Here is a 25,355-nt window from a genome sequence, read left to right as displayed (position 1 = left end):
CCGGAGAGCAACATCTGGCCGCAAGTCCACAAAACATATTGCGTGTAACAAACAGTTACATAACCTACAGCATGGTCAAGCAAGGTAATGTTTCCGATATTTTCAGACTACTAAACAACTGTTGATTTAGAACCATAGAGAGTTACCGCAAGTCGAAAAGAAAACATGAGCTGGCTATACAATTCCAGCACGATTTCAACTTCAACATTTCAAAATCATCTAATCACCTATGCTTAGTCTAATACAGTGACTACTTGCACACACATGCGTGCGTGCAAGTAGAAAAAACATGTTGACTCACCCAACTTGTAGAGAAACGGCAAAGCCATCCAAATACTTGCTCGCTAGCCTAACTTCCTTTCATGGGCAATGATGCACCAGGCCAGCTAGTTAACATTATCGTACTACATCTAGCTACATGTTGAACTTCCATCCTCCCAAGCCAGGGGCACAATGTATGAATGTATGGTTGGATCAGAATCGCCGTTATAATCATTGGCCAGTACGGAGAATTAAGTAAAACCACTAGTCCAAATCCTTACCTCCATCTATGGCTAATTTAGGAAAGGGACAATTTTTAGCTAGCTAGCTAGCCACCGGAGGTCAACAACACAACGAGATGCAACAATTCAAGTATTTTTCTGTCAATAATGACATTTGGCTTGTGATGTGATTGGTCTGAAGCCAAATCCAAACTGGCTTCCCTTGACACTTTTTTTTGGTGCGCCAGGACCATTCACAGATGAGCTCACTCAATTTAGCTAAATGCTGATTGGCTATTATTTTATTTATTTCTTATTAAGGGAGGCCAAATGCTCACTGGCTTCCCTTGCATTCAATGCTACGGGAGGCAACAATGCCATACTCTTTCTGACCAGACAGCATCAGATAGATGGGTCATTCTACAGATTCGGTGCCTTTTGTGATTGAGGAGGATGAAACAATGAACATTAAAATCTTAAGCTTTTTTTTATTTGATGTGACAATGTAATGTGTGTACTTGATAGAAAATACCTTTTCCCATCTCAATGTAGAGTATTAAGTTATTATTCTGTATTATTTTCTCAAACAAGTCCCAATTTAATTCAACCCCGTCACAGTCATTTTGTTATTCAACTATTCATTTTTCCAATAAGCTTGAGATCAGCTTCTGGCATAATCTCACAGTTTAGATGTCCCTTGTAAATAATGGCATATTGTAATTAAAGAGAAAATCAAGAAAAACTGACCAGCACCATCCTTTCCAGTTTACGATGAAGAAATTTCTAATCTAACTCCACATTTTCGCAAGAAATGTGCAAGAATGCTGCGTAATTCCTGACAAAATTGAAATAGCCTTATTTACCCTGATTTAATACACACAATAAAAACACTATTGATGTTATATTTTGTGTATTTAATACAAAAATGTAAAAAAATAATCTCGTAACAGGGATGAATGCACCGCAACAGGGTTGAAAATCATGTAACAGGGTTGAGTGAAAAGCATCACGTGTCATATGTTTTATCTTTTGAGATCACTAACATGTTGCCATTTTTTAAACATTTTAAACATTTTTAAACCTACTGTCAACATAGCTTTTAAAATCTAAAGAATCTAGATGAAAGCTAGACAGAGTAAAACACATTAATGAACTAATAACAGTAACAACATTTCATTGATTTCATAAAAATATCCATCTGATAATGGCAGGAGTCTGTTTGAACATTGAGCAAACATCTTAACATTGATAACCTATATAGGTCACATGTTGCCATTTTTTAACATTTTAAACTACTGTCAACATAGCTTTTAAAGTTTAAACAATCAAGATGAAATCTAGACAGATTAAAACACATTAATAAACTAACAACAGTTACAACATTTCATTGATTTCATAGAAATATCCAGAGTAATGGCAGGAATGTCTGTGTTGTTTGAATGTTTGAACATTAAGCAAACATCTTAACATTAATAACCTATAGGTAAGCCTACAGTTTGTTCACCATTTTTACTGAGAGAGCCTAGCCCACACTTCCTTCTGTATTTCCATGTGCCTAGAAGTCACCGGTTTAGGGGGATCAATGTGTTCCAAGATGTCCTCAAATGGATACCACAGGATATCATCAAGAAGTGGCCAGAAGTACCTATTTGGTCCAGCACAGCACATGCATTTGACCTGCACATGGGATCCCTCACGCACCAGTTGCCAAGGCAGTATACTGTATGTCTTTTTAGACTAGTCTTCATTTACATTCTCTAGTCTTTTTATGCATTACCAAATTATGCTTTAAAGCAACAAAACTTTATTTTCTGTTGATTGTGTGTCCATGACCACCACCACCTCGTGTCTTAAAGATCTTACATTTCCAGGAGAATTACCTGACCACCGGCGCGCGGATGTCCCTCACCTTCCTCTCTATGTGTGTTTCCTTTCTGCTGCTGTTTTTTCCATTGTTGAATCTGAAATTGTAGGTCAAGGTCAAGTCAATGACCTGCTTACTCTTCAAGACTAAATATTGTATCCTTTTAATCACTATGTAGTAAAATGAACATGAACTTGCAGATAATACTCCTAAATATGTCAATGTATATAGGAGAGAGAACAAATTAATTGTCACTTTTTTAAAGTTATTATTTTCAAAAATTCCTCGTACTTTTAGTTGATACTGTAAAACCGTAAACAACAAACATTCAACAAGAAAATATGATTGGTATTAAGCAATATACATTAAATATTGCTAAGATTTAACAGCTATTCAACCCTGTAACAGCCATTCAATCCCGTAACATTGAAAAATGTGATGGGGTTGAATGTGACAGGGTTGAAGATTTTGTGCTAATCTGTTGCTAATTCGGGATGCTAGCAGCTAGCAGTGTGCCACATGGCCTTATTCAACAAAAGACATTGTTATACTTCATAGCTATAAAAACAATTATTGGTAAAATCTTAACTATGAATTCCCCCCAACAGAGTTGAATACCTGAGATTGACAAAGCCCATATGTGCTTAAAAAACATGAAATATTTATAAAAAGTGAGAGAGCAGCTTACCACTTGTCACACCAGGCTTCTCTGAAGACTTGTATGATGTCACTTCCTCATAAATGATGTCCACAGGATCAAACCATTATTTAATTGTGAGTGGGGGTATTGTTGCGTTACGGGGTTGAAAGAAATACAAGGACAGGGGTAAAAGCCTGAATTTCTCAGAAAATAAAATGTCTTATGCTGAGAAAATGGATTATGCATAATAAGGGGGCATATACTATTAATTTAACAAAAAAAAAGCATTATTATTTAACACTGTGTACTCAAAATGAGTCACGCCATTTGCATGATGGTCAATAGGGACAGGCGAAATTCTTAATACTCCTAAGAAAAGCAAACATATAAGTATTGAAATTCATCTCTGTTTAAAATCATATTCTCTACTCCATATTAAAAACATGTAAAACTTTGAAATGTTGTAATTTAAGTGTAGTTTGATAAATGTTCTGACAAGTTATAACACTAGTACATCTTGGGACACTGACAATACTGAAATGTCACCGAATCTGTAGAATGACCCAGATACACTACACATACAGGCTCTGTTTTGTTAGCTAGGATGCTTTCTCCGTTGAGATACATTCAGCCTCTTGAGAATTGAAGGACATTTATGAAACAAAGAGAGACGAAAGATACATTATTTTGTCTTTTTTTATTGGTAAATTTTTCCTTGGCGTCCATGAATACACGCAACTGGCCTCATGCAGCGCGACACATCTCCTTCGAATAGAGTTGGTCAGGCTGTTGATTGTGGCCTGTGGAATGTTGTACCACTCCTCTTCAATGACTGTACGAAGTTGCTGGATATTGGCAGGAACTGGAACATGCTGTCGTACACGTCTATCCAGAGCATCCCAAACATGCTCAACGGGTGACATGTCTGGTGAGTATGCAGGCCATGGAAGAACTTGGACATTTCCAGCTTCCAGTAATTACAGTAATTGTGTACAGATCCTTGTGACATGAGGTGATGGTGGCGGATGAATGGCATGACAATGGGCCTCAGGATCTCGTCCCGGTATCTCTGTGCATTCAAGTTGCCATCGATAAAATGCAATTGTGTTCATTGTCCGTAGCTTATGACTGCCCATACCATAACCCCACCGCCACCATGGGGTACTCTGTTTACAACATTGACATCAGCAAACCGCTCACCCACACAACGCCATACACGATGTCTGCCATCTGCCCGGTACTGTTGAAACCGGGATTCATCCGTGAAGAGCATACTTCTCCAGTGTGCCAGTGGCCATCGAAGGTGAGCATTTGCCTACTGAAGTCAGTTACGACGCCGAACTGCAGTCAGGTTAAGACCCTGGTGAGGACGACGAGCACGCAGATGAGCTTCCCTCAGATGGTTTCTGACAGTTTGTGCAGAAATTCTTCGGTTGTGCAAACCCACAGTTTCATCAGCTGTCCGGGTGGCTGGTCTCAGATGATCCCGCAGGTGTGGAGGTCCTGGGCTGGCGTGGGTGACGTGGTCTGTGGTTGTGAGGCCAAATTCTTTAAAACTACGTTGGAGGCGGATTACGGTACAGAAATGAACATTCAATTCGCTGGTAACAGCTCTGGTGGACATTCCTGCAGTCAGCATGCCAATTGCACGCTCCCTCAGAACTTGAGACATCTGTGGCATTGTGTTCTGTGACAAAATTGCACATTTTAGAATGGCCATTTATTATCCACACTGTGTGCACCTGTGTAAAGATCATGCTGTTTAATCATCTTCTTGATATGCCACACCTATCAGATGGATGGATTATCTTGGCAAATGAGAAATGCTCACTAACAGGGATGTAAACAAATTTGTGCACAAACTTTGAGGGAAATAAGCTTTTTGTGTGTCTGGAACATTTCTGGGATCTTTTATTTCAGCTCATGAAAAATGGGACCAACACTTTACATGTTGTGTTTATATTTTTGTTCAGTATATATGGTTGGGGGTGTCGTGTGTCAAATACACTCAAGGTAACAACTAAGGAGACAGCATACCCAAAATGCACTGTGTTGACTGCAGAGCCAAGTGGAGCCGAAGGAATGCATCCATGTGAGTGTGTTTTTCATGTACATGGTTGGGTGTGTCATGAGTCAGATACACGCAGATGTATCATATACAAAGCATGTACTGTATTACTTGAGGATTAATGTCTGTTGACGTGCAGGGATTGATGCTAACAGAGGTCGTATACTGTACATGTTGTTGATTCATCTATATGTGAAGTGGACAAGTCACTGCCCCCAATAGAATGGGTTTCAGAATCACAATACCAGACTGACTCAGCCCTTTGTGTTATTTCATAGCAGTCCAACCCTTCATGGGCTCGGCTCGCCCACATGGGAGTGATTGCTGGATCTGAAGCTCTGTTCAATTCCAGACCCCTGTGAGTGGTGCTGACCCCGTGCCTCCCAAAAGTCCCTGGCAGGTGCCAGTAGCTCCCCAAACAGAGATCACATGAAAGAGAAGCGAGCTGTTGAAAGTAAACAAATTAACAATTGGCTTTTTTACACGCAGGTTTGCATGCATTTCAGGTTTTTGGGAAGCAAAGCACCCGCGGGCATAACCCTCCTGGATACAAAGAGCATGTGGTATGTGTTTGAAGTGATATCCATTAGACCACTACGGCGCTGGTTTAGAAAAAAAGCCCTTCCAGAGTGGCTGGAATCTGTTAGTCCAGGAGTTCACAGGATAAATAATTTCAAGGTAGTCTGTAAAATGAAGTGCCGCCCGCAATACTTATTTATACTGTAATTATCTGAGGTAGTCTCAAACTACTCAAACATCAACCACAGTAGCACTACTAAGTTTTCTATGTATGTGTTGTTTTTCCAATGAAATCCAATCAAGTCCACAGTTCAAGTGCATGTAATAACAATGCCATGTGCGGTAGACTGAAGATGTATGTTGTCCCATGTGTTTCCTCCACTGTAATGATTAGACCCAGTGTCTGGATCAAACACATGCAATTCACCCGCTCCTCAGGACTGATGGGACGATTTGCTTTGCTAATTTCCTGTTGAAAGACAAAACCGTGCAATGCAAACCTACATTCTCTTCCTCCATTTCTCTCCTATACATCTGGAAACACACATATATATTTATTGCTCTCACAAGACATTGTCTGAGTTGTATAGCTGTTACAGTCCAGGGGAGAGAGACTGTGAGAAACAAAAGAGAGAATGAGAGAGATAGAAAGAGAGGCCTAAAGAGAGAGAACGAGAGAGGGGATAGAGAAAGAGAGAAAGAGTCAGCCTAGACAAATTCAGTTGAAAAGGTCAGAGATATTCAAGCCAGAGACAGAAACACAGGTATGTGATGTATCTAGAACATGCACGTTTTCCCAGCCTTCCCTTTCTTTCTCCTGCATGTTATCGTGCGGAGTGCGGACAGCCATGTGTCCTGAGCTTCACGCTCTCCCAGACTCCCGCCAACCCCTACTAAGCCCCCTCTGGCCCTCCCTGGACCCCCATTGCTCACTGCTGCCCTGAGACCTGGCCGCTGGTCCTCCCAGTCCTAATGAGCCTCTTTAGTAACCCGGCACCTTTCACGTCAAGCCAAGCGCTCTCCAGGAGATAAATCGGACACAGAAACCATAAACACATTCCCACAGATTCCTCAACCAGAGGGCGGTTAATAGGCGCCACCCCCATTGCTCAAAACACCCTTTCCCCATGCACAGAAAAATCAACAGTCATAAGGAGATTTCAGAAATGTGCTGATTTTTAGATGGATATAGAGCGGACTCTATGACCTGCTGGGATCAGTATGGGAACTGACCACTGCACGGGAACAGTCACAGCATTTTTCCATAAGCAAGGATGTAGCAACGCAAAGATAAAACCCCATAAAATCTAAAGGCCAGATAGAACATACCAAAAAACATAATAATGTTTGAAAAGTATATGGTTCCAAGAGCATGTGTTTAATGTTCTCATGAACAGCCTTTGCCATGTGATCGGGTTTATCGAAATGTGTGAACAACTCAACCCAAAAATGGAATCCTGTCAATCATGCTCTGTTTTGAACGTTCTCAACCCAGAACCTCTGCTCTCCTGTTATTGAGCCATCACATTTATTGGAAAACCATGAGAGGGGCTTATTTGGAGACAGAGGACTCGAGTTAATCACGATTTCACGATGTGGTTCAGGACGTGACTCTAGCACGTTTCCGACCTGACTGGGCTCCACAGACGAGCTCCTCTAGTAGGCGCTCCACTGGGCCCTGGTCCACGGATATAGATATACAGTGAGGGAAAAAAGTATTTGATCCCCTGTTGATTTTGTACGTTTGCCCACTGACAAAGAAATGATCTGTCTATCATTTTAATGGTAGGTTAATTTGAACAGTGAGAGGCAGAATAACAACAAAAAAATCCAGAAAAACGCATGTAAAAAATGTTATAAATTGATTTGCATTTTAATGAGGGAAATAAGTATTTGACCCCCTCTCAATCAGAAAGATTTCTGGCTCCCAGGTATCTTTTATACAGGTAATGAGCTGAGATTAGGAGCACACTCTTAAAGGGAGTGCTCCTAATCTCAGCTTGTTACCTGTATAAAAGACACCTGTCCACAGAAGCAATCAATCAATCAGATTCCAAACTCTCCACCATGGCCAAGACCAAAGAGCTCTCCAAGGATGTCAGGGACAAGATTGTAGACCTACACAAGGCTGGAATAGGCTACAAGATCATCGCCAAGCAGCTTGGTGAGAAGGTGACAACAGTTGGTGCGATTATTCGCAAATGGAAGAAACACAAAATAACTGTCAATCTCCCTCGGCCTGGGGCTCCATGCAAGATCTCACCTCGTGGAGTTGCAATGATCATGAGAACGGTGAGGAATCAGCCCAGAACTACACGGGAGGATCTTGTCAATGATCTCAAGGCAGCTGGGACCATAGTCACCAAGAAAACAATTGGTAACACACTACGCCATGAAGGCCTGAAATCCTGCAGCGCCCGCAAGGTCCCCCTGCTCAAGAAAGCACATATACAGGGCCGTCTGAAGTTTGCCAATGAACATCTGAATGATTCAGAGGAGAACTGGGTGAAAGTGTTGTGGTCAGATGAGACCAAAATCGAGCTCTTTGGCATCAACTCAACTCGCCGTGTTTGGAAGAGGAATGCTACCTATGACCCCAAGAACACCACCCCCACCGTCAAACATGGAGGTGGAAACATTATGCTTTGGGGGTGTTTTTCTGCTAAGGGGACAGGACAACTTCACTGCATCAAAGGGACGAGGCCATGTACTGTCAAATCTTGGGTGAGAACCTCCTTCCCTCAGCCAGGGCATTGAAAATGGGTCGTGGATGGATATTCCAGCATGACAATGACCCAAAACACACGGCCAAGGCAACAAATGAGTGGCTCAAGAATAAGCACATTAAGGTCCTGGAGTGGCCTAGCCAGTCTCCAGACCTTAATCCCATAGAAAATCTGTGGAGGCAGCTGAAGGTTCGAGTTGCCAAACGTCAGCCTCGAAACCTTAATGACTTGGAGAAGATCTGCAAAGAGGAGTGGAACAAAATCCCTCCTGAGATGTGTGCAAACCTGGTGGCCAACTACAAGAAACATCTGACCTCTGTGATTGCCAACAAGGGTTTTGCCACCAAGTACTGAGTCATGTTTTGTAGAGGGGTCAAATACTTATTTCCCTCATTAAAATGCAAATCAATTCATAACATTTTTTACATGCGTTTTTCTGGATGTTTTTGTTGTTATTCTGTCTCTCACTGTTCAAATAAACCTACCATTAAAATTATAGACTGATCATGTCTTTGTCAGTGGGCAAACGTACAAAATCAGCAGGGGATCAAATACTTTTTTCCCTCACTGTAGAAATATCTCCCCACCAAGCATTCTTCCATCAGAAAGCCTTGTCTCTCCACTTCACCGGCTGACATGTGAGTGACAGCGCCCCCCAGGACTTCAAAGCATGCTAGGATGCAGAGAGAGCGGGCCAAGATGTCAGGAAGAGCTGCAGGGAGCGTGCCATGAATGATAAGATGCAGGTTGGAAACTGGCAGGGACATATCACATCTCCTCTCCTCCGCCGCTTATCGAGTACACTATCTCTCCTCATCCTCACCTTGTTCTGTTGTTCACACGGTAGAGAGAGAGAGAGAGAGAGAGAGAGAGAGAGAACGAGAGAGAGAGAGGGAAAACAGAGAGAACCTTCAAGAGGCCCAGTAATTCTAACCCTGTAGTGTCCCGCTGCATGAACACGCAGGGCTGCCATTGTGACGCTAAGATCAGGTCACAGGGTCATTGACATGGCCAGGGGAGTTGGCGGTGGCTATGACGTTAATGTCTGTTCTGGACTGCACCGAGTATCCTTGGTCTCTTAGACGCTGGGGCGGGATGCGTCACCGGGGAGAATTAAGTGTTAACATAAAATATGCCAAAAATGCCAAGCCTTGATGTGTCAGTGTGAAAAATGGCTGACCTGTCTGCGGGACGGTGTGGTTTATGGAGGCTGCCTCATTAATCTCCTGTGACTGATTCCCAGGCAGTCAGCCGTCAGAGATCAGGCTGTGCACCACTCTTATACCCAAACCCAACACACATGTACCAGGGCTGGGCTCTTCCAGGGGACAGGGGAGAAATGAGAAGGGAGAAGAGGAAAGGGGAGAAGGGGAAGGAGAGAAGGGATAGGGGAGAAGGTGAAGTTGCCTTTACTGTGCTCCCACAGTAAACCCCCACCAAAAATACTTTGGCATCCACATATTCCCTTGAAATAAAAAAAGAAGGGCCCATATGGAGCTGACTTGAGATGCAGATTTGAACACACTAGTTCTCCAACTTTCTGTTCCCTCGAGTTTGAACTGTGATTCAAATGTGAGAGGTCAAAGCATTTTGACTTCTCTGGGTCAAAACTATGTGCACTATATGTAAAGGTAACATATACACTCCTGGGCTCAACATGATAAGTCCTTGATAATACCTCATGAGAGAAGCAAAACTAAACACAAAGAACCTCAACTGTGTTGACGCACAAGGGCAAAGCAAGCAGTAATGGTCTCAGAGTACTCTGCCCCCCATCCACGACAAGCAAAATAGCTCAAAATTGGGGTTTGAGGAAACTGGGTCCATCCTGCTTTTTGGCCTGGGTCTCAGACTCCTCTACAACATTTTTTATTAGCATTCAGTATCACCTGTCAAAGGAAAAAGCTCAAAAATGTACACACCAAGTTGACAAATAAATAAAGCTCCAATAAAGTGCCAAACTCTTGTGTGAGAAAAGTCGGCCACATTTCCCCATTCGACTTTAACAGTTAAAGGGATACTGCGAGATTCTGGCATTAAAAATGTTGAGAATATCCACATTAATAGCCACACTGGTATTCAGTACAGTATGAATGGCCATAAGACTGATTGGACTGTACCAGAGTAAGTGCCGCTCTGCAAGCCCCCTCTTAGCCTTGTAAATTTGCAGATTTTTGTCTGTATCCTTTTCTCAAAAGTCACTCGAAATTAGCATATAAAACGTTTAGCAAAATGTGTGTCCCCCGGACCCCAGGTCAGAGTCGTTCCTACGCCCCTGCTCACGTGTTGGGTTTAGAAGTGAACTTTATGCTGAACATTCCTCAGCATGCTGAGTATCGAGCTGGATTGAGCTGGACCGAGTTGAGCTCAATAGCCTGGGGTGAGAGGGAAAGTTACTGGACCATGCAGAATTTAATACCTTTAAGGAGAACTCAATCTCCTCTTCAGATTCATTGTGGTGACATCGAAGCTCCACTGGATGTGCTGAATGCACAGCTTCCCCAACCAGAGCGGTTTCAGTTGTGTAATGTTATCTCAAGGCCACGTGATGATATCGCTTAAAAATATGACATTGAATTTCAATTTTCTATGACTCATTGCCAATTATGTTTTGAATCATAGTTAATGATTGCTTAAAGGGATGGAATTGCCACCACAGTAAATGTGAGGCATCATACATCAATGCTTTTTTGGTGATTTTCCAATGTTCCATCTTCCATGTTAAATGTTACCTGAGATTTTTAAAATTATAATTTAATTTCAATGTTCCACGTTTCACAATAGATACCCCTTGTGAAAATAATACATAATACATACACTCATTCAAACTAATGAGAAATCCTGTAATACGATAACAAATGATCAAATAAAAGGGCAACTCTGAATTATTTTCTTATAACTCAGCTGCATCCTTGCATAGCATCCACTTTTTTTTTTTCTTTCTGTTCATTTCAACTCCATTTAACAAGTATCATTAGTGCCACTAAGAATATGCCTGGATAGATATTTTGTAGTGTCTGCGCATGATTAGTATTCGTTATGTGAGTCTGGTTGAACACAATTGTGTCTATGAAAGGGTGCCATTGATAATGACTTTGAATGCTTTTTATATTCATTTTCTGGCCAATGATTTAAAGTGTTCATTTGGTTGAGGACCCAACTCATAAAATAAGTTCTTTCATTTCATTTTTCTAATGCCTTTCTATTATTGGCTCAGCATATGACTAACCTTTCTCTTTGGACCTGCTATATTCTTTTCTCTCTATAAATATGTTATTTTTCTCCCCTTATATTTCCCAAGACCAAAATATCCTTTCCAGACAGAACATTCTCGATCAGCAGTTCATAAAAAGTAATTGGAAATAGGAGGGAAAAGGAAAATGATTTTGTGAAGACAACATATGCATAAAAGATTTTGCACACCCAGTCGGCACGCCCAACGACAACAATAGTATGATGGAAGTTTTAGAGTAGTATGAGTGTTTATGATTAGAACAAACTTCTTAAATAATATACCATCAGTCAACATGTCCTAAGTTAAGAGCACATCTTAAACTAAATAAATCTTATCTCCAATCATAAAACGCTAGAAGTATCCAGCTGTGAAGTATCCATGTGCAGCAAAATAATTAGAGCCCTTGCTTTCATTAGTAATAGCAGTGTCAGCCTGCCCCAGTGCGTAATTCTGGTTAAGGCTGTGGAAGGAAGAGAAGAGTCCCTACTACTGTCTTGGAGATTGAGACTGAGTGGAACCCATCACTATTACCTTGACTCACCCCACAAACAGATGGTAGCATCTGCCGCCTGCCAAGTTTACTGGGAGGATAATGTGTGTGTGTGTGTGTGTGTGTGTGTGTGTGTGTGTGTGTGTGTGTGTGTGTGTGTGTGTGTGTGTGTGTGTGTGTGTGTGTGTGTGTGTGAGTGTGTGTGTGTGTGTGAATGTGCACCCACGCGTACAAACACAGCATTAACAACACTTTTAAAATAATCTTCATCTCCCATCTCAACACTCGCCGCTCAGCTATTCATCTTGTCAGCCCAAAAATAAACATGATTGTATGTCACCTCAATCAGAGTAGCTCATCCTCTCTCAGAAGCAGATATCAGAGAGAGCAGAGAGCGAGAAAGGAATGTTAGTTGCTACTTTATATATATTCCCTGCCAAATATGTATCCAACTGAATATATCTGGCAACCTTAGCATGCCATACAGTAACAGAGTGAATCAATTTTACACCATACACCGACTGAGAGAGTGGGTGAATTCATCACAGTCGAAGCGACCAACCGCTCTGTCAGCCTAAGCTCTCCACAGTTTGTCTTACAGATGTACAGTTAGCACAGTGGATCGTCAATCTGGATCTTCAATTTCAACCGATACACAAATCACACAAAAGAGGAGTGAGTCCGTCTGCTCAGACGAGATCTTTGGGGTTTTTCTTAAACCTTTCCATGTTTCCCAATTATCATTGTTGGGAATTAGCAGTGGCCAATTACCCCTAGAGACTGTGGAGGAGTTTGAATCTTTTCCATGAGGCGAGGTCTAACCAGACTAATGATAAGTCAAGCCATGCGTGTACACAGATCCTCACGAGCCCATGTGGACGCCATCAATAACGGTGTTGTTGGTTTTAGAGATTAGAAAAAGAAGAAACATGTTATTGTAATGAAAATAACAATACTCACATTTCCAGGGATGGGGGTTCCTTCAGTGAGCTATTGAGGCCAAAAAAATTGGTTAAAAATATGACAAAGAAAAACAGTAGAAGGCTGAGTCATGATGGAGGCAGGCAGGCGAGGCCTGCGACGTGTGGGTCCTGAGTACAGCTGTAACAGTGAAATCAAAGCCCTGGGGAGGAAGTGTTCACATCAAAGGAGAAATTAGGGAAATATGGAGAACAATTCCTGTCCCATTGTTGCAATAAGGAATGAGGTCTGGCACACAGCCCTGGAACTCCTTTGACTCAAGCATTGTTGAAGCAGCTAAAGATATGTTACCCATACCTACATACCTGGCTGTGTTGTGTTCTGTTGTGAGTTTAAACACTGGCAAGGTGTCTGAAACACAAAACACCCACCATGTTGGCGAGCAAACATGTAACGGCTTGAGGGCGCTATTCATAGTGTTGTCGGTTGCAGAAACCTCTCTCTCTATCCTCAACTCTCTTGACTTCGCCATCTTCCCATTTCAAAATATCCCTGTGGTTGCCAGCAATGTTCACCCAGGAAGCTCAATCAGTAGCCGATCCTGCTTTTTCCTTCTTTTTTGTAATTAGGTCTTAGGCCTTTTGTGGGGTAAGCCGCATGCCTTCTGGCTGAGAAGACGCTCTGAGAGGGGATTTGTGGTCTGCGAAGCCTGGGCTGGAAAGAACAACTGTCTACTGAAGCCAGCAGCCTGCCTCTCTCTCTCTCTCTTGCTCTCTCTCTAATTCGACACATGCCATGTGCTGTGACGGAGTGCGCAGACAGGATGCTGCTCGGGCTCGGCATGTGGATGGCCAACCCACTACCACGGCCATGTGGAGCCCGACGCAGGGCCCAGCGACCAGACCAGAGCAGAGACAGGCCTCTAGAGGCCACAGAAGATCCCCTGGCTGGAAGGAGATGGCAGCAGTCTGGAACCTCATGGTCAAGTGGCCTGGAAGATGAGCTGTGCAATGTCTCATTTCCCAATGCAAAGTTCACAGTATCTCAGAAATGACCACACACGCACACAAAGATACACACGTGCACGCACACACATACACACTGGCTGTGAGTTGTCCTTTTGCCTTGAGAGAAAACTATTTCCCAGTATCATTGCCCTTTGAGAGTAAACTCAGTTTGTTCAGAATCTGAGAATTGGCAGGGTTCTGAAAGGAGACATTGTGCAGCAAGAGAAAGGTTAGCATTCTGGAATTTGCCAATTGACCTCACAGTTTCATTTTATTATGCAATAGCAATCTCTTCTTTTCCAATGTGGAAAGTTATGTGATACCTATCTTTTATACCGAAAATAACCATATTCTTTACTAATGTTTTATTTATTTAAATGTATTTGGGTGCATCTTCCTTCTCATTCTAAACTAATATGGCAGCTTAATGACTTTACATAAAATGTACCATTATGATAACATTGTGCCACCAGTAGGTGAAGTAACACTAAGGACGGTAACACCAATGACACATTTTAGGTAATTGAGGATTTTCGTAGGCCACAGAAGCTCAAATCTAAGATCATTGACCCTTTAAAAATAATTTACTAAAGTGATATAATTTTGCTCACATTTAAATTGAGTAACACCAATGACACCTTTTATTTAGATACCATCTGCATCTGTGGGCATGTGTGTGTCTGGCAGACGAGCCCCTGACATCTCTCCACTGTGTCAGGTGTTGTTTGAGCGATCCATACTCGTTGATCCCGGTCTCCGCTCCGAACCAAACACTCTCATCACCACGCTCTCACTCTGTGACTGGACAAGGCAGGATTTAGCACCGCATGTCTCATCCATCTTTAGCACTCTCATCCTGTTCTCTTCCCCCCCAAAACAGAAAGAGACGGATGGGTTCCCCGTTCCCCCGTCCACCCACTCCACTACCACCTTGGGAAACTTCTCTCCAGTCCGCACCATGGATGGGGCCGGCCCCTGCTCATCCTCCACACCCTGGCCCGGCTTTCGCCCCGGTCCCAGAGTCAACACCTTCTACGGCGTCGCATGACAGAGAACATCCACTCATACTCATTGTTCACATTAATGATGACATATACATTTTTTCCTTCTCTCCAAGCCTGGCAGCAATATGATTTACTGCGTGGATTTCTTTGGTAAAAAAAAAGAAGAAAGAAAAGGTTTTATGTTTGGCATGGTTCAGGAGTTATTTTCTGGAGGTATTCCAATCGTGTCTCTCGCTCCCGATCAAGACGTCCAATCTGTGGCTAGCGGAGTTCACATATCATCCAGATCTTAACTGATGTTCTGGCCGAGGACGGCTAAGTCACAGTGTAAGCTCATCACAGAGCCTTATCCACTTCAGCTGACCTGACCACCGTGGAGCCTGGATCCAATAGAGCCCCTAGACACTAGCAAGCCCTCTTCAGGCTAATCTCTTTGGGAATAAGGGATTACAGGCAACACTAATGGCTAATCCACTGCACTTTGTAACCCCCTGAGCAGAGCCAACAGTTTAGGGCAGGCTGGGTTTCCCTTCCTGCTGCTGGTCTGTCTGGGAATATTCACACTGCTGTGTGTGTGTGGTGCATAGCAGTGGACTGAAGCTGACTCTATGTACATTACCATGATTGGAAAGTATTTGAAAAAACAAACAAAAAAGGACTATAAGGCTGCGTTTACACAGGCAGCCCAATTCCAATCTTTTTCCACTAATTGGTCTTTTGACCAATCAGCACAGCTCTTTTTCCCAGAATTGGGCAAAAAAATCAGAATTGGGCTGCCAGTGGAAACGCAGCCTAAGACACTTGCATATAATATTCCTGCCGCGTTCACGTGCTAGTAGGAACTAGGAAACTCGTAAATTTCCAACTTGCTACCTGGTTGTAGTTATACACGTTTAACCAGTTAGCAAGTCGGAAATTTCAGTTTCCTAGTTCTGACTAGCACGTGAACACAGCAACTGACCTGGTGGGAGTGCATTTATACATGATTAGGTACCTCCTCTATGCGTCATGTTATTTCTGTCTTTTGACAGACTTATTATTAATTAGACCCTTTCCATATCCATGGGTCTGTAATTGATCATGATCCCTGCATATAAGATGTTTATCAAGATAGGCTATCACTTCAATCGTATGATAACGTGTAGGAAAGAACATCTGATGAAAGAATGTAACCTTGCATTCTGAGATGCTCATAACTCCATATTCTCTGAACTTCTTCCTTGAATTCCCAGAATTTCTCTCAATTCTACCTCCAGACTACAGATGGCACTATTGCATCAGACACTATTGGACAGTGTCTACATGTCAATGCCTTGAACTGATCATTCACACATCACTATGATTGACAATCAGCCTTTATGGACCATTTACAGGCATTTAATTACCTTCTCCACAAGAACAGGCCTAATTGCCTGGGTTGGCAAGTAAATTACATCCTCTCTCAAATTAAACATCCTTCATTGCTCTTCAAATGCGTAATTTACATTCAGCGATTCCTGTAAAAGTAACCACTATCAGTTTATGCTCAGAAAAAGTCCCTTGGCTTTCATTAATTCTGCCAGATTGGTGTGCAAAATCAAATGCAGACACATCATACACTGACCATGGTATTAAAAACTGGGGGGAAAATGTCTTTCTCCACTTCGGCTTTGAGCTCCACAACCTCTTTAAATCCTAAAGCTGTCCAAAAAAGGCCATAAACTCAACGCTCAACTTTTCCATCAGTCTGCGAGTGAAATTATGAGACAATTGCTGCGACTTAATAAACAAAAAGCGATCGAAGTACCAGCTGACCCTGCACGGGTGAGCGAGAAACAAGACATTCATTTGGACCAGCCCGGATCCGACAATCACAAATGAGTGTGGTATAAGGAAACCAGACCTCCTTTTCACTGCATTAACATCTATTTTTCCCCCCTCATTTATAAATGTTCCCAGATTCATGAATTTGATTTTAGTCTGTGTTTTAATTACTGGCAGCCAGTCCGTGTGCTCTGAGTCTCCCTAAACTGAAATGACAGAGGTGTTCTCCCGCGCTGCCACGCGTTGCAGTTACAGAGCCCTTATGGTGTCTGGGTAATTGAAGGGCGGGATTCCCAGCTGGATCCAGTGTGAGAAGCAAAGGCCTTTAGCCTCGCTGCTGTTCGTTTAATGAGAATGCTTCTCTCCCGCTCACTGGATAATGGCTTAAGCAGACAGCTCTAGTGTTGCTGATTGCTCTGCTGTTGCTACTGGTGGGGTAGAGCGGCTCAATCACCATAAGATCAGAGAAAGCTTACAGAGAGAGGATTTTATCATCATTATCATAAAAGTAATGAATCTGCCGTTATCATGATCAGTTGAGCCAATGTACTGATAAGAAAGATTGGGCCTATACACAAAACCTAATAGACCCCAGGAAAAACCTAAAGACCAACCCACTGAAATGAGAAAATTTGCTCCAGACTGCGAACAATTCAAACCTTTATTAAGACATCTGGATGGACTGACAGAGAAAAAAACCAATAGTTATGATAAAAACGTTTCATTTCATTTACAGACATATGGAAATCTCGGAGGGCCTAGCTGCATACAGACGTGTCTAAGCCCTCTCTTTAAATTAGCATTTATTACAGCCACTCTCTTCTCTACTCACATCTCAGTCCCTGATCTCACTGCGGAAGCATCCTCTACCTGGCCTATGTCTCAAATGTCACCCTATATCCTATATAGTCCACTATATTTGCTCAGATAGGGCTTGGGTTAACTATAAAGGGCACTATGTAGGGCGTAGGGTGTCATTTCAGACGCAGTCCTGCTCTAAATCATCAGGGGGAGGATAGGGGTGGTGGTGGTCGAGTCTGGAGGGGGTAGGGGAAGGGAAGGTGCACTCAAAGCTGCCTTGTTGAGCCATGTAGAACGGGGGGGGTAAGAGTTGGGGGTGGGGCTTAGGACATGGTGATCTGCATGGACTCCAGCATCTCCTCCACGGCCTTCACGGAGCATTTGTTCTCCTTCGTCCCGCGACCGGCCAGCTGCATGACAGAGAGAGAAGAGAGAAAACATCAGCTCATCACATCTTTAAAGAGGCCAAAGCACAGGGCTGGCTGAGGGAGAGCCAGCCAAGCCAACACACTATCGCACACTCACAGTGTTACAATAACCTCATAGCCCCATCTCACGCTTCACCACATCAGGTCAAAACAGTTCAATCTGCAGACAACAGACTAAACTACACTGAGTATACCAAACATTTGGAACACCTTCCTAATATTGAGTTGCACTCAGAACAGCCTCAATTCGTCCGGGTATGGACTCTACAAGGTGTCGAAAGCATTCCACAGGGATGCTGGCCCATGTTGACTCCAATGCTTTCCACAGTTGTGTCAAGTTGGCTGGATGTCCTTTGGGTGGTGGACCATTCTTGATACACACGGGAAACTGTTGAGCGTGAAAAACCCAGCAGCGTTGCAGTTCTTGACACAGACCGTTATGCCTGGCACCTACTACCATACCCCGTTCATAGGCACTTAAATCTTGTCTTACCCGTTCACCCTCAATGACACACAAACACAATCCATGTCTCAATTGTCTCAAGGCTTAAAAATCTTTCTTTAACCGGTCTCCTCCCTTTCATCTACACTGATTGAAGTGGATTTAACAGGTGACATCAAAAAGGGATCATAGCTTTCACCTGGATTCACCTGTCATGGAAAGAGCAAGTGTTCTTAAGGTATTGTATACTCAGTGTATATAAACTCCACAAAACCAGCATAATAGGGCAACGTTGGAATGTCACATCAGCAGCCTTACAAACCTAGAATGATAACCTGACAGAAACAGATGAAGCACCATGATGAAGACAGACTGGCCATGGGCAATTCCAGAGTGACTAACGGGGCAAAGAGAAGAGAAGCACCACCTGGAGTCAGGGATGTTCCTGGCCTGTTGCAAAAGAGCTGTGTGTCTGTGTGTGAGGAGGGGGAGAGGTGAGAGAGGGAGGGCCAGGATGTCCTGATGACTCATTGTCTCACGGCCGCACGTCTGGACAGCCCCAAACAGCCCCATAAACCACTGCTCCTAATCTCTGCCCCCCTCTCTCTCTGCCCCACTCTCTCCCTGTGTATGTGTGTGTGTGTATACGGGCCAGACTGGACTTCCTCTGTGACTCACACACACAGCCCCTCAGACCTCTCTATCTCCCAATTAAACCACAATCAGCCCTGCTATTATCGGAACTCTCCTCTCGGCCCTGTCCCTAACAGAGAACCTAATTTAGCCACGCTAGGCTAGGAGTTCGGACATGTGCCCCCTGCAACAACAACCGCAGGCACTTGGCATTAGTGAGTTGTGCGGTAGACTACGCCTCATTCCCATTACAATAACTGCTATTTGGGCACAGGGACAGCAGCGTCGGGGAAAGCGTCCTAAGACTTGAGAGCAGGGTTGGTGTGTGTGTAAGGCCACATCTGCTGCTGGGCGGAGAGCACACAGACAAGTCAGAGCAGCGCAGCGGAGGATATCTTTGGCCTTTTCTCAATAAAAGCATTATGAAAACCACATTAACCCCCTGTGCTGAAACAGAGACTGCGTTTGTTTCTCCCACATGGCTGATGTGCCATTTCTGGCTGGACACAGAGAGGAGCATATTCGGCCTGTCCTCAGGAATGAGCGATGGGTCTCCGGAGATGCTCTGGCTCCTCATTATAGACCAACATTCAATCCCAAACTAATCCTAACCCTCTTTATCTGGCTTCTACCAGTTTGCTAAATAGCAGAGTGCTTTACAGTAAATGTGTATATTCTAATACAAATCCACATTAGACAAGGTGAGTTTCCCACCATACAAATGTAAAGCGCTGCCACTTGGAGAACCTGGAAAAGCATTAGGCTATATAAATACAATCCATTATTATCGGAATAGTGAGGCGGGGCTTGCTGTCAACCATTTATGAACCTGTTCATATACTATATGCACACACATGCATATCCAATATAATGTTTCCATATGGGGTAAAACTGTGTTTTCAGAGTGTGTCATAGAGAGGGAACTTGGTGAAAATGTACCTTTGGCAAAGAAGTAATTTCAGAGTGTGACTCATGCAGATGTATTAAAGCGGTGGTGTGGGGGCGGTGTGGTGTGGGTGAGGGGGAGTTGATGATGGTCAGCGCGTTTTGCTGTGTGCTTCCCTAATGTCCCATTATCCCCAACCACAGAGCCAGGCAGCCAATTATCTCACCTGCCTAAGGTGAGGGGACTGTATTAACTCCAACCCTGAACTCGAACAATCTGACTCGAGAAAGACTAATCAATGACCTAAAAAAATATGGCTACACTGTCTATATTTCATTAGTTTATGTAACTGTAGGGTATATGTACAAACGAAAAACCACTAAAAATGTCACAATTCAAGTGTTAAAATCCATCAAACCATCAAAGATCATTCATTATTAATTCGTTAAGGACAGATCTTAAGGAACATTATGAATGTAAGAAAATGCATTTCAAAAGAACAGAATTGCATATTTCGAGTTTAAATATATTACTGTGCTTTGATTGTTGAGAATGCACGCTAGGGATTAACATGGGTAAGCGGGATACTGGGACTGTCCTGGGAACACTTCACATTTCATGAAAAAAACAAAATGACAAGACACGGGACATTACAACATTTTCCCCCAATGTTGACACTAATGCAATTCTACAAAATACACAACATGCACAGCAGCAGTTTACCAAAAATTTAATAGCACATTATCCAAACTGGTTCTCGCATGGAAGCCTTTAGCCTAGCATATTAACTTCACACAAATTCGCCATAAATTCAAAGCACACGCACAATTGACACTGCCTGACTGCACGTGCCACCCCGAATGCAGTTAATAAACCCTACAGGAAACCCCTACACTATAGGCTATAAAAGAATGTGCACTGTTTCGTACTTGCTGCCCATACGAGAGCTATGACTCGACAAAGCTATTTCCAGGATACACTCTGTGCGTCCTGAGCGCCTCTGTGTCGAGACAGCCTACTGCTAAAATGTGCTGAATTAATTGAGGAACATGATAATGCTCGGAATTTATGAACAGCCTGTTTCGCAATTCACAATAATGTAATTTTGGTCACTGGCATAGTGACCATATCTTGATTTATATACTGGGACTATTTGTTACGTTACCCAGCAAGAAAACCAAAAATGTCGCTCAAACAGAAGGGGGAACTACCAAAGAGTCACAGGTGGAGTTTTAGGAGGGGTTCTAAAAGACAGTCATTGGGTCTCCACTGAAATTTCCATAGCAACAACAACTGGGACCTAAAAGACACCCACCATGAGCACCCCACTACATTTGCCCACTAAGAGGCAAACAAAAGAAAAATCCACACCAAACTTAGACAGGAAGCAAACCAAAACAGGTGTAACACATATTGACTAACGAGGTGACATCAATCGATACGTCCTGCGTGCTAACGAGCTATATGTGCTAAAGTCCAACCTCATAACATAAATGGAAAAACCAAAACCTGTAATACCTTCCCCCTTAAGACAACAAATATATCCTATATTTTTGTTGGACAAGTTCTCTCATCACCAACAGAAAACAACTTCCATTGGACAACATAACCAACTTAAATGAATCACTACTTAAATGCGTCGACTTCTCCAATATAAACATTGCCACCACTGGCTGTCAACAATTAAATACAAGACAAAACAGCCACCTCTATTTCTCTTTCTGTAGTTGCCTAAAACTCACAAGTTTTCGTAAAACTCACATCTGCTTCCATAACTCTCGTCCCCTTAGAACGAGCGCAACCAAAACACAACTAATTTCCAAAACGTGCAGTAAAAATAAATTGTGAGCCAGGGCTACACACTGGCTAAACACAAAACGCATTGAATGCCCACCCTTGAAAGACAATCAGCAACCAAGTTGTCCTTACCACAGACATGTCTGATTTCAAGGGGAAACTCCTTTAATATACAGTGGGGAAAAAAAGTATTTAGTCAGCCACCAATTGTGCAAGTTCTCCCACTTAAAAAGATGAGAGAGGCCTGTAATTTTCATCATAGGTACACGTCAACTATGACAGACAAAATGAGGAAAAAAAATCCAGAAAATCACATTGTAGGATTTTTAATGAATTTATTTGCAAATTATGGTGGAAAATAAGTATTTGGTCAATAACAAAAGTTTCTCAATACTTTGTTATATACCCTTTGTTGGCAATGACACAGGTCAAACGTTTTCTGTAAGTCTTCACAAGGTTTTCACACACTGTTGCTGGTATTTTGGCCCATTCCTCCATGCAGATCTCCTCTAGAGCAGTGATGTTTTGGGGCTGTCGCTGGGCAACACGGACTTTCAACTCCCTCCAAAGATTTTCTATGGGGTTGAGATCTGGAGACTGGCTAGGCCACTCCAGGACCTTGAAATGCTTCTTACGAAGCCACTCCTTCGTTGCCCGGGCGGTGTGTTTGGGATCATTGTCATGCTGAAAGACCCAGCCACGTTTTCATCTTCAATGCCCTTGCTGATGGAAGGAGGTTTTCACTCAAAATCTCACGATACATGGCCCCATTCATTCTTTCCTTTACACGGATCAGTCGTCCTAGTCCCTTTGCAGAAAAAACAGCCCCAAAGCATGATGTTTCCACCCCCATGCTTCACAGTAGGTATGGTGTTCTTTGGATGCAACTCAGCATTCTTTGTCCTCCAAACACGACGAGTTGAGTTTTTACCAAAAAGTTATATTTTGGTTTCATCTGACCATATGACATTCTCCCAATCCTCTTCTGGATCATCCAAATGCACTCTAGCAAACTTCAGACGGGCCTGGACATGTACTGGCTTAAGCAGGGGGACACGTCTGGCACTGCAGGATTTGAGTCCCTGGCGGCGTAGTGTGTTACTGATGGTAGGCTTTGTTACTTTGGTCCCAGCTCTCTGCAGGTCATTCACTAGGTCCCCCCGTGTGGTTCTGGGATTTTTGCTCACCGTTCTTGTGATCATTTTGACCCCACGGGGTGAGATCTTGCGTGGAGCCCCAGATCGAGGGAGATTATCAGTGGTCTTGTATGTCTTCCATTTCCTAATAATTGCTCCCACAGTTGATTTCTTCAAACCAAGCTGCTTACCTATTGCAGATTCAGTCTTCCCAGCCTGGTGCAGGTCTACAATTTTGTTTCTGGTGTCCTTTGACAGCTCTTTGGTCTTGGCCATAGTGGAGTTTGGAGTGTGACTGTTTGAGGTTGTGGACAGGTGTCTTTTATACTGATAACAAGTTCAAACAGGTGCCATTAATACAGGTAACGAGTGGAGGACAGAGGAGCCTCTTAAAGAAGAAGTTACAGGTCTGTGAGAGCCAGAAATCTTGCTTGTTTGTAGGTGACCAAATACTTATTTTCCACCATAATTTGCAAATAAATTCATTAAAAATCCTACAATGTGATTTTCTGGATTTTATTTTCTCCATTTTGTCTGTCATAGTTGACGTGTACCTATGATGAAAATTACAGGCCTCTCTCATCTTTTTAAGTGGGAGAACTTGCACAATTGGTGGCTGACTAAATACTTTTTTTCCCCACTGTACATACCAACTTTCCTCTTGTGATTTTCCTTAGTGGAATGGCCTCAGGGAAACGAGTGGCAGCGAACATGATCAAATCAAATCACATTTTATTTGTCACATGCGCCGAATAAAACAGGTGTAGACCTTACCGTGAAATGCTTACTTACAAGAGTAAGATACGAGAACTCCATATCCTCATTAGAATACCATCTCTGTCAAAGTAACGCACACTAACTTCATCAAACTCCGCCTTTGGACATATCTCAGCAAAAAGAGGGGAGAGGGAAACATATTTACTCTGTTCCGAAATCAGCTGCTTCCTAAACATCAAAGTGTCAACTGTAGGAACCTTCTCTTCCTTCAGTGGTCCTACAAACTCGCTCATCTTTGGAGTTTTCAAAGGAGAGGTCAACTCAGGTGGTTTACCGAAATCAGGATCACCCATAAACGTCTCGGACAGATCGACCATGGTGGGATCGCTGACATCCTCCTCAAAACTAGCACACGCTGGGAACACTCCAGGGTACTTTTCTGATAACCCATCGGGTTCCTCTACTCTGGGTTCCTTACAAATGACAGGATTTGGCACAACCTTCCTTCCCTCCAGCCAAATCTGATAACTATGAATTATTCCCGGTATTGAAACTCGGTAGATTTTCAAGGAAAATATTAATCCCTAGTGCAAATGGGGAGCGCATGTAATCGTGGTAATTTTGCCAAAAAGTTATACTCTAAAATAGGGAAAGTTTAGGGTTAAATGCGCAAGACACATTTCCTAGTCAGTTGCACAACTGAATGCATTCAACCAAAATGTGTCTTGTGTTTAACCCAACCCCTCTGAATCATAGAGGTGCAGAGGGCTGCCTTTATCAAAGTTCATGTCGACCCAATGGGTAATTGTTAAGTTGTTTGGCAAGGATAGGTGATTTGGAAACAGCATAATCTGCTCTTTCTGATACTATATAGACATCAAAACATCTTACCTGCTTGTGACTATGTAGGAGTCACTCTGTTTAATTTCCCTGCCGGGCCCTTTCTTTCCGTTTTCAGTAGTAAAATTTTTAACGGCCTTGCCCCAGTCGCTTTGACCCCATAGTGACGTCTGCTCCCACAACACCACTCACCTGCTGCCTTTTCTCGCACTGAGGTATGACAATCACCAGGTACAGCGGGTCATAAAAGCGGGATGGCTGACACGAGCAGCCCTTTAATGCCCCCATCAATCAGTCAGCACAAGCACACAGCAGCCAGGCCAGCCCTGCGGAGGCCCACAATGATCCACAGCGGCTCCCTTTCAAATAGCCCAGGACCCATTTAAAAAGGAGGAGAAAAAAAAACTCTGAGTCAGAGTTAAGAGTCAAGTCAACATTGCGCCCTGTCATTTTTCCTCTCACACGCAGGGTGGGGTCCCGCTGCTCTGCTGCCCCTGCCATTACCAGGCAACTTAAAACAAACACAGCCCAACAGGTTGCTGGCCGGGCCCGCCGGTAGCCTCTTCCTGTTCCCTGGCTGATAAGGGTGTGGCTCTGGCTCTGTCTGAGAGTGGAGACCAAACACACATGTTATTTTCCCTTGTGCATTTACTCACCAAATAGAAACACTTAAAATGTGAATACAGTGTTGAGCTTAACATTGTAAAGTGTGCCTGACTGAATGATTGACAACACCCACAGTGTTGGAAAACTAACACAGTTAAGTGTTCTTGATTAATCAACACCCAACGTGTTAGAGACCCAACACTCATACTACTACTAACAAAGCCATGCCGTGCCTCTGTGGTGGAAACCCTCCCAGCACTCCAGGAGGGAAAGACAGTGCTGAGTGTGTCAAGACGTGGGCTTTAGTGGC

At 43.1% G+C, this 25,355-nt stretch overlaps 1 protein-coding gene across 1 annotated transcript in view; it reads right to left on the bottom strand.

Moving 5' to 3' along the window:
* Positions 1 to 17,406: 17,406 nt before the first annotated feature.
* Positions 17,407 to 25,355, bottom strand: part of LOC121558599 (ER membrane protein complex subunit 2) — a 66,779-nt gene continuing 58,830 nt past the window's right edge. The window contains exon 11 of the mRNA XM_041871988.2: positions 17,407 to 17,970. Coding sequence (XP_041727922.1) covers positions 17,884 to 17,970 — 87 coding nt within the window. The 3' untranslated portion in view covers positions 17,407 to 17,883. The remainder of the gene's footprint in view (positions 17,971 to 25,355) is intronic.

This window comes from Coregonus clupeaformis, unplaced genomic scaffold, assembly GCF_020615455.1.
Source record: "Coregonus clupeaformis isolate EN_2021a unplaced genomic scaffold, ASM2061545v1 scaf0155, whole genome shotgun sequence".
In the NCBI taxonomy this organism is placed as follows: domain Eukaryota; kingdom Metazoa; phylum Chordata; class Actinopteri; order Salmoniformes; family Salmonidae; genus Coregonus; species Coregonus clupeaformis.
This window is presented reverse-complemented; position numbering and strand designations above follow the sequence as displayed.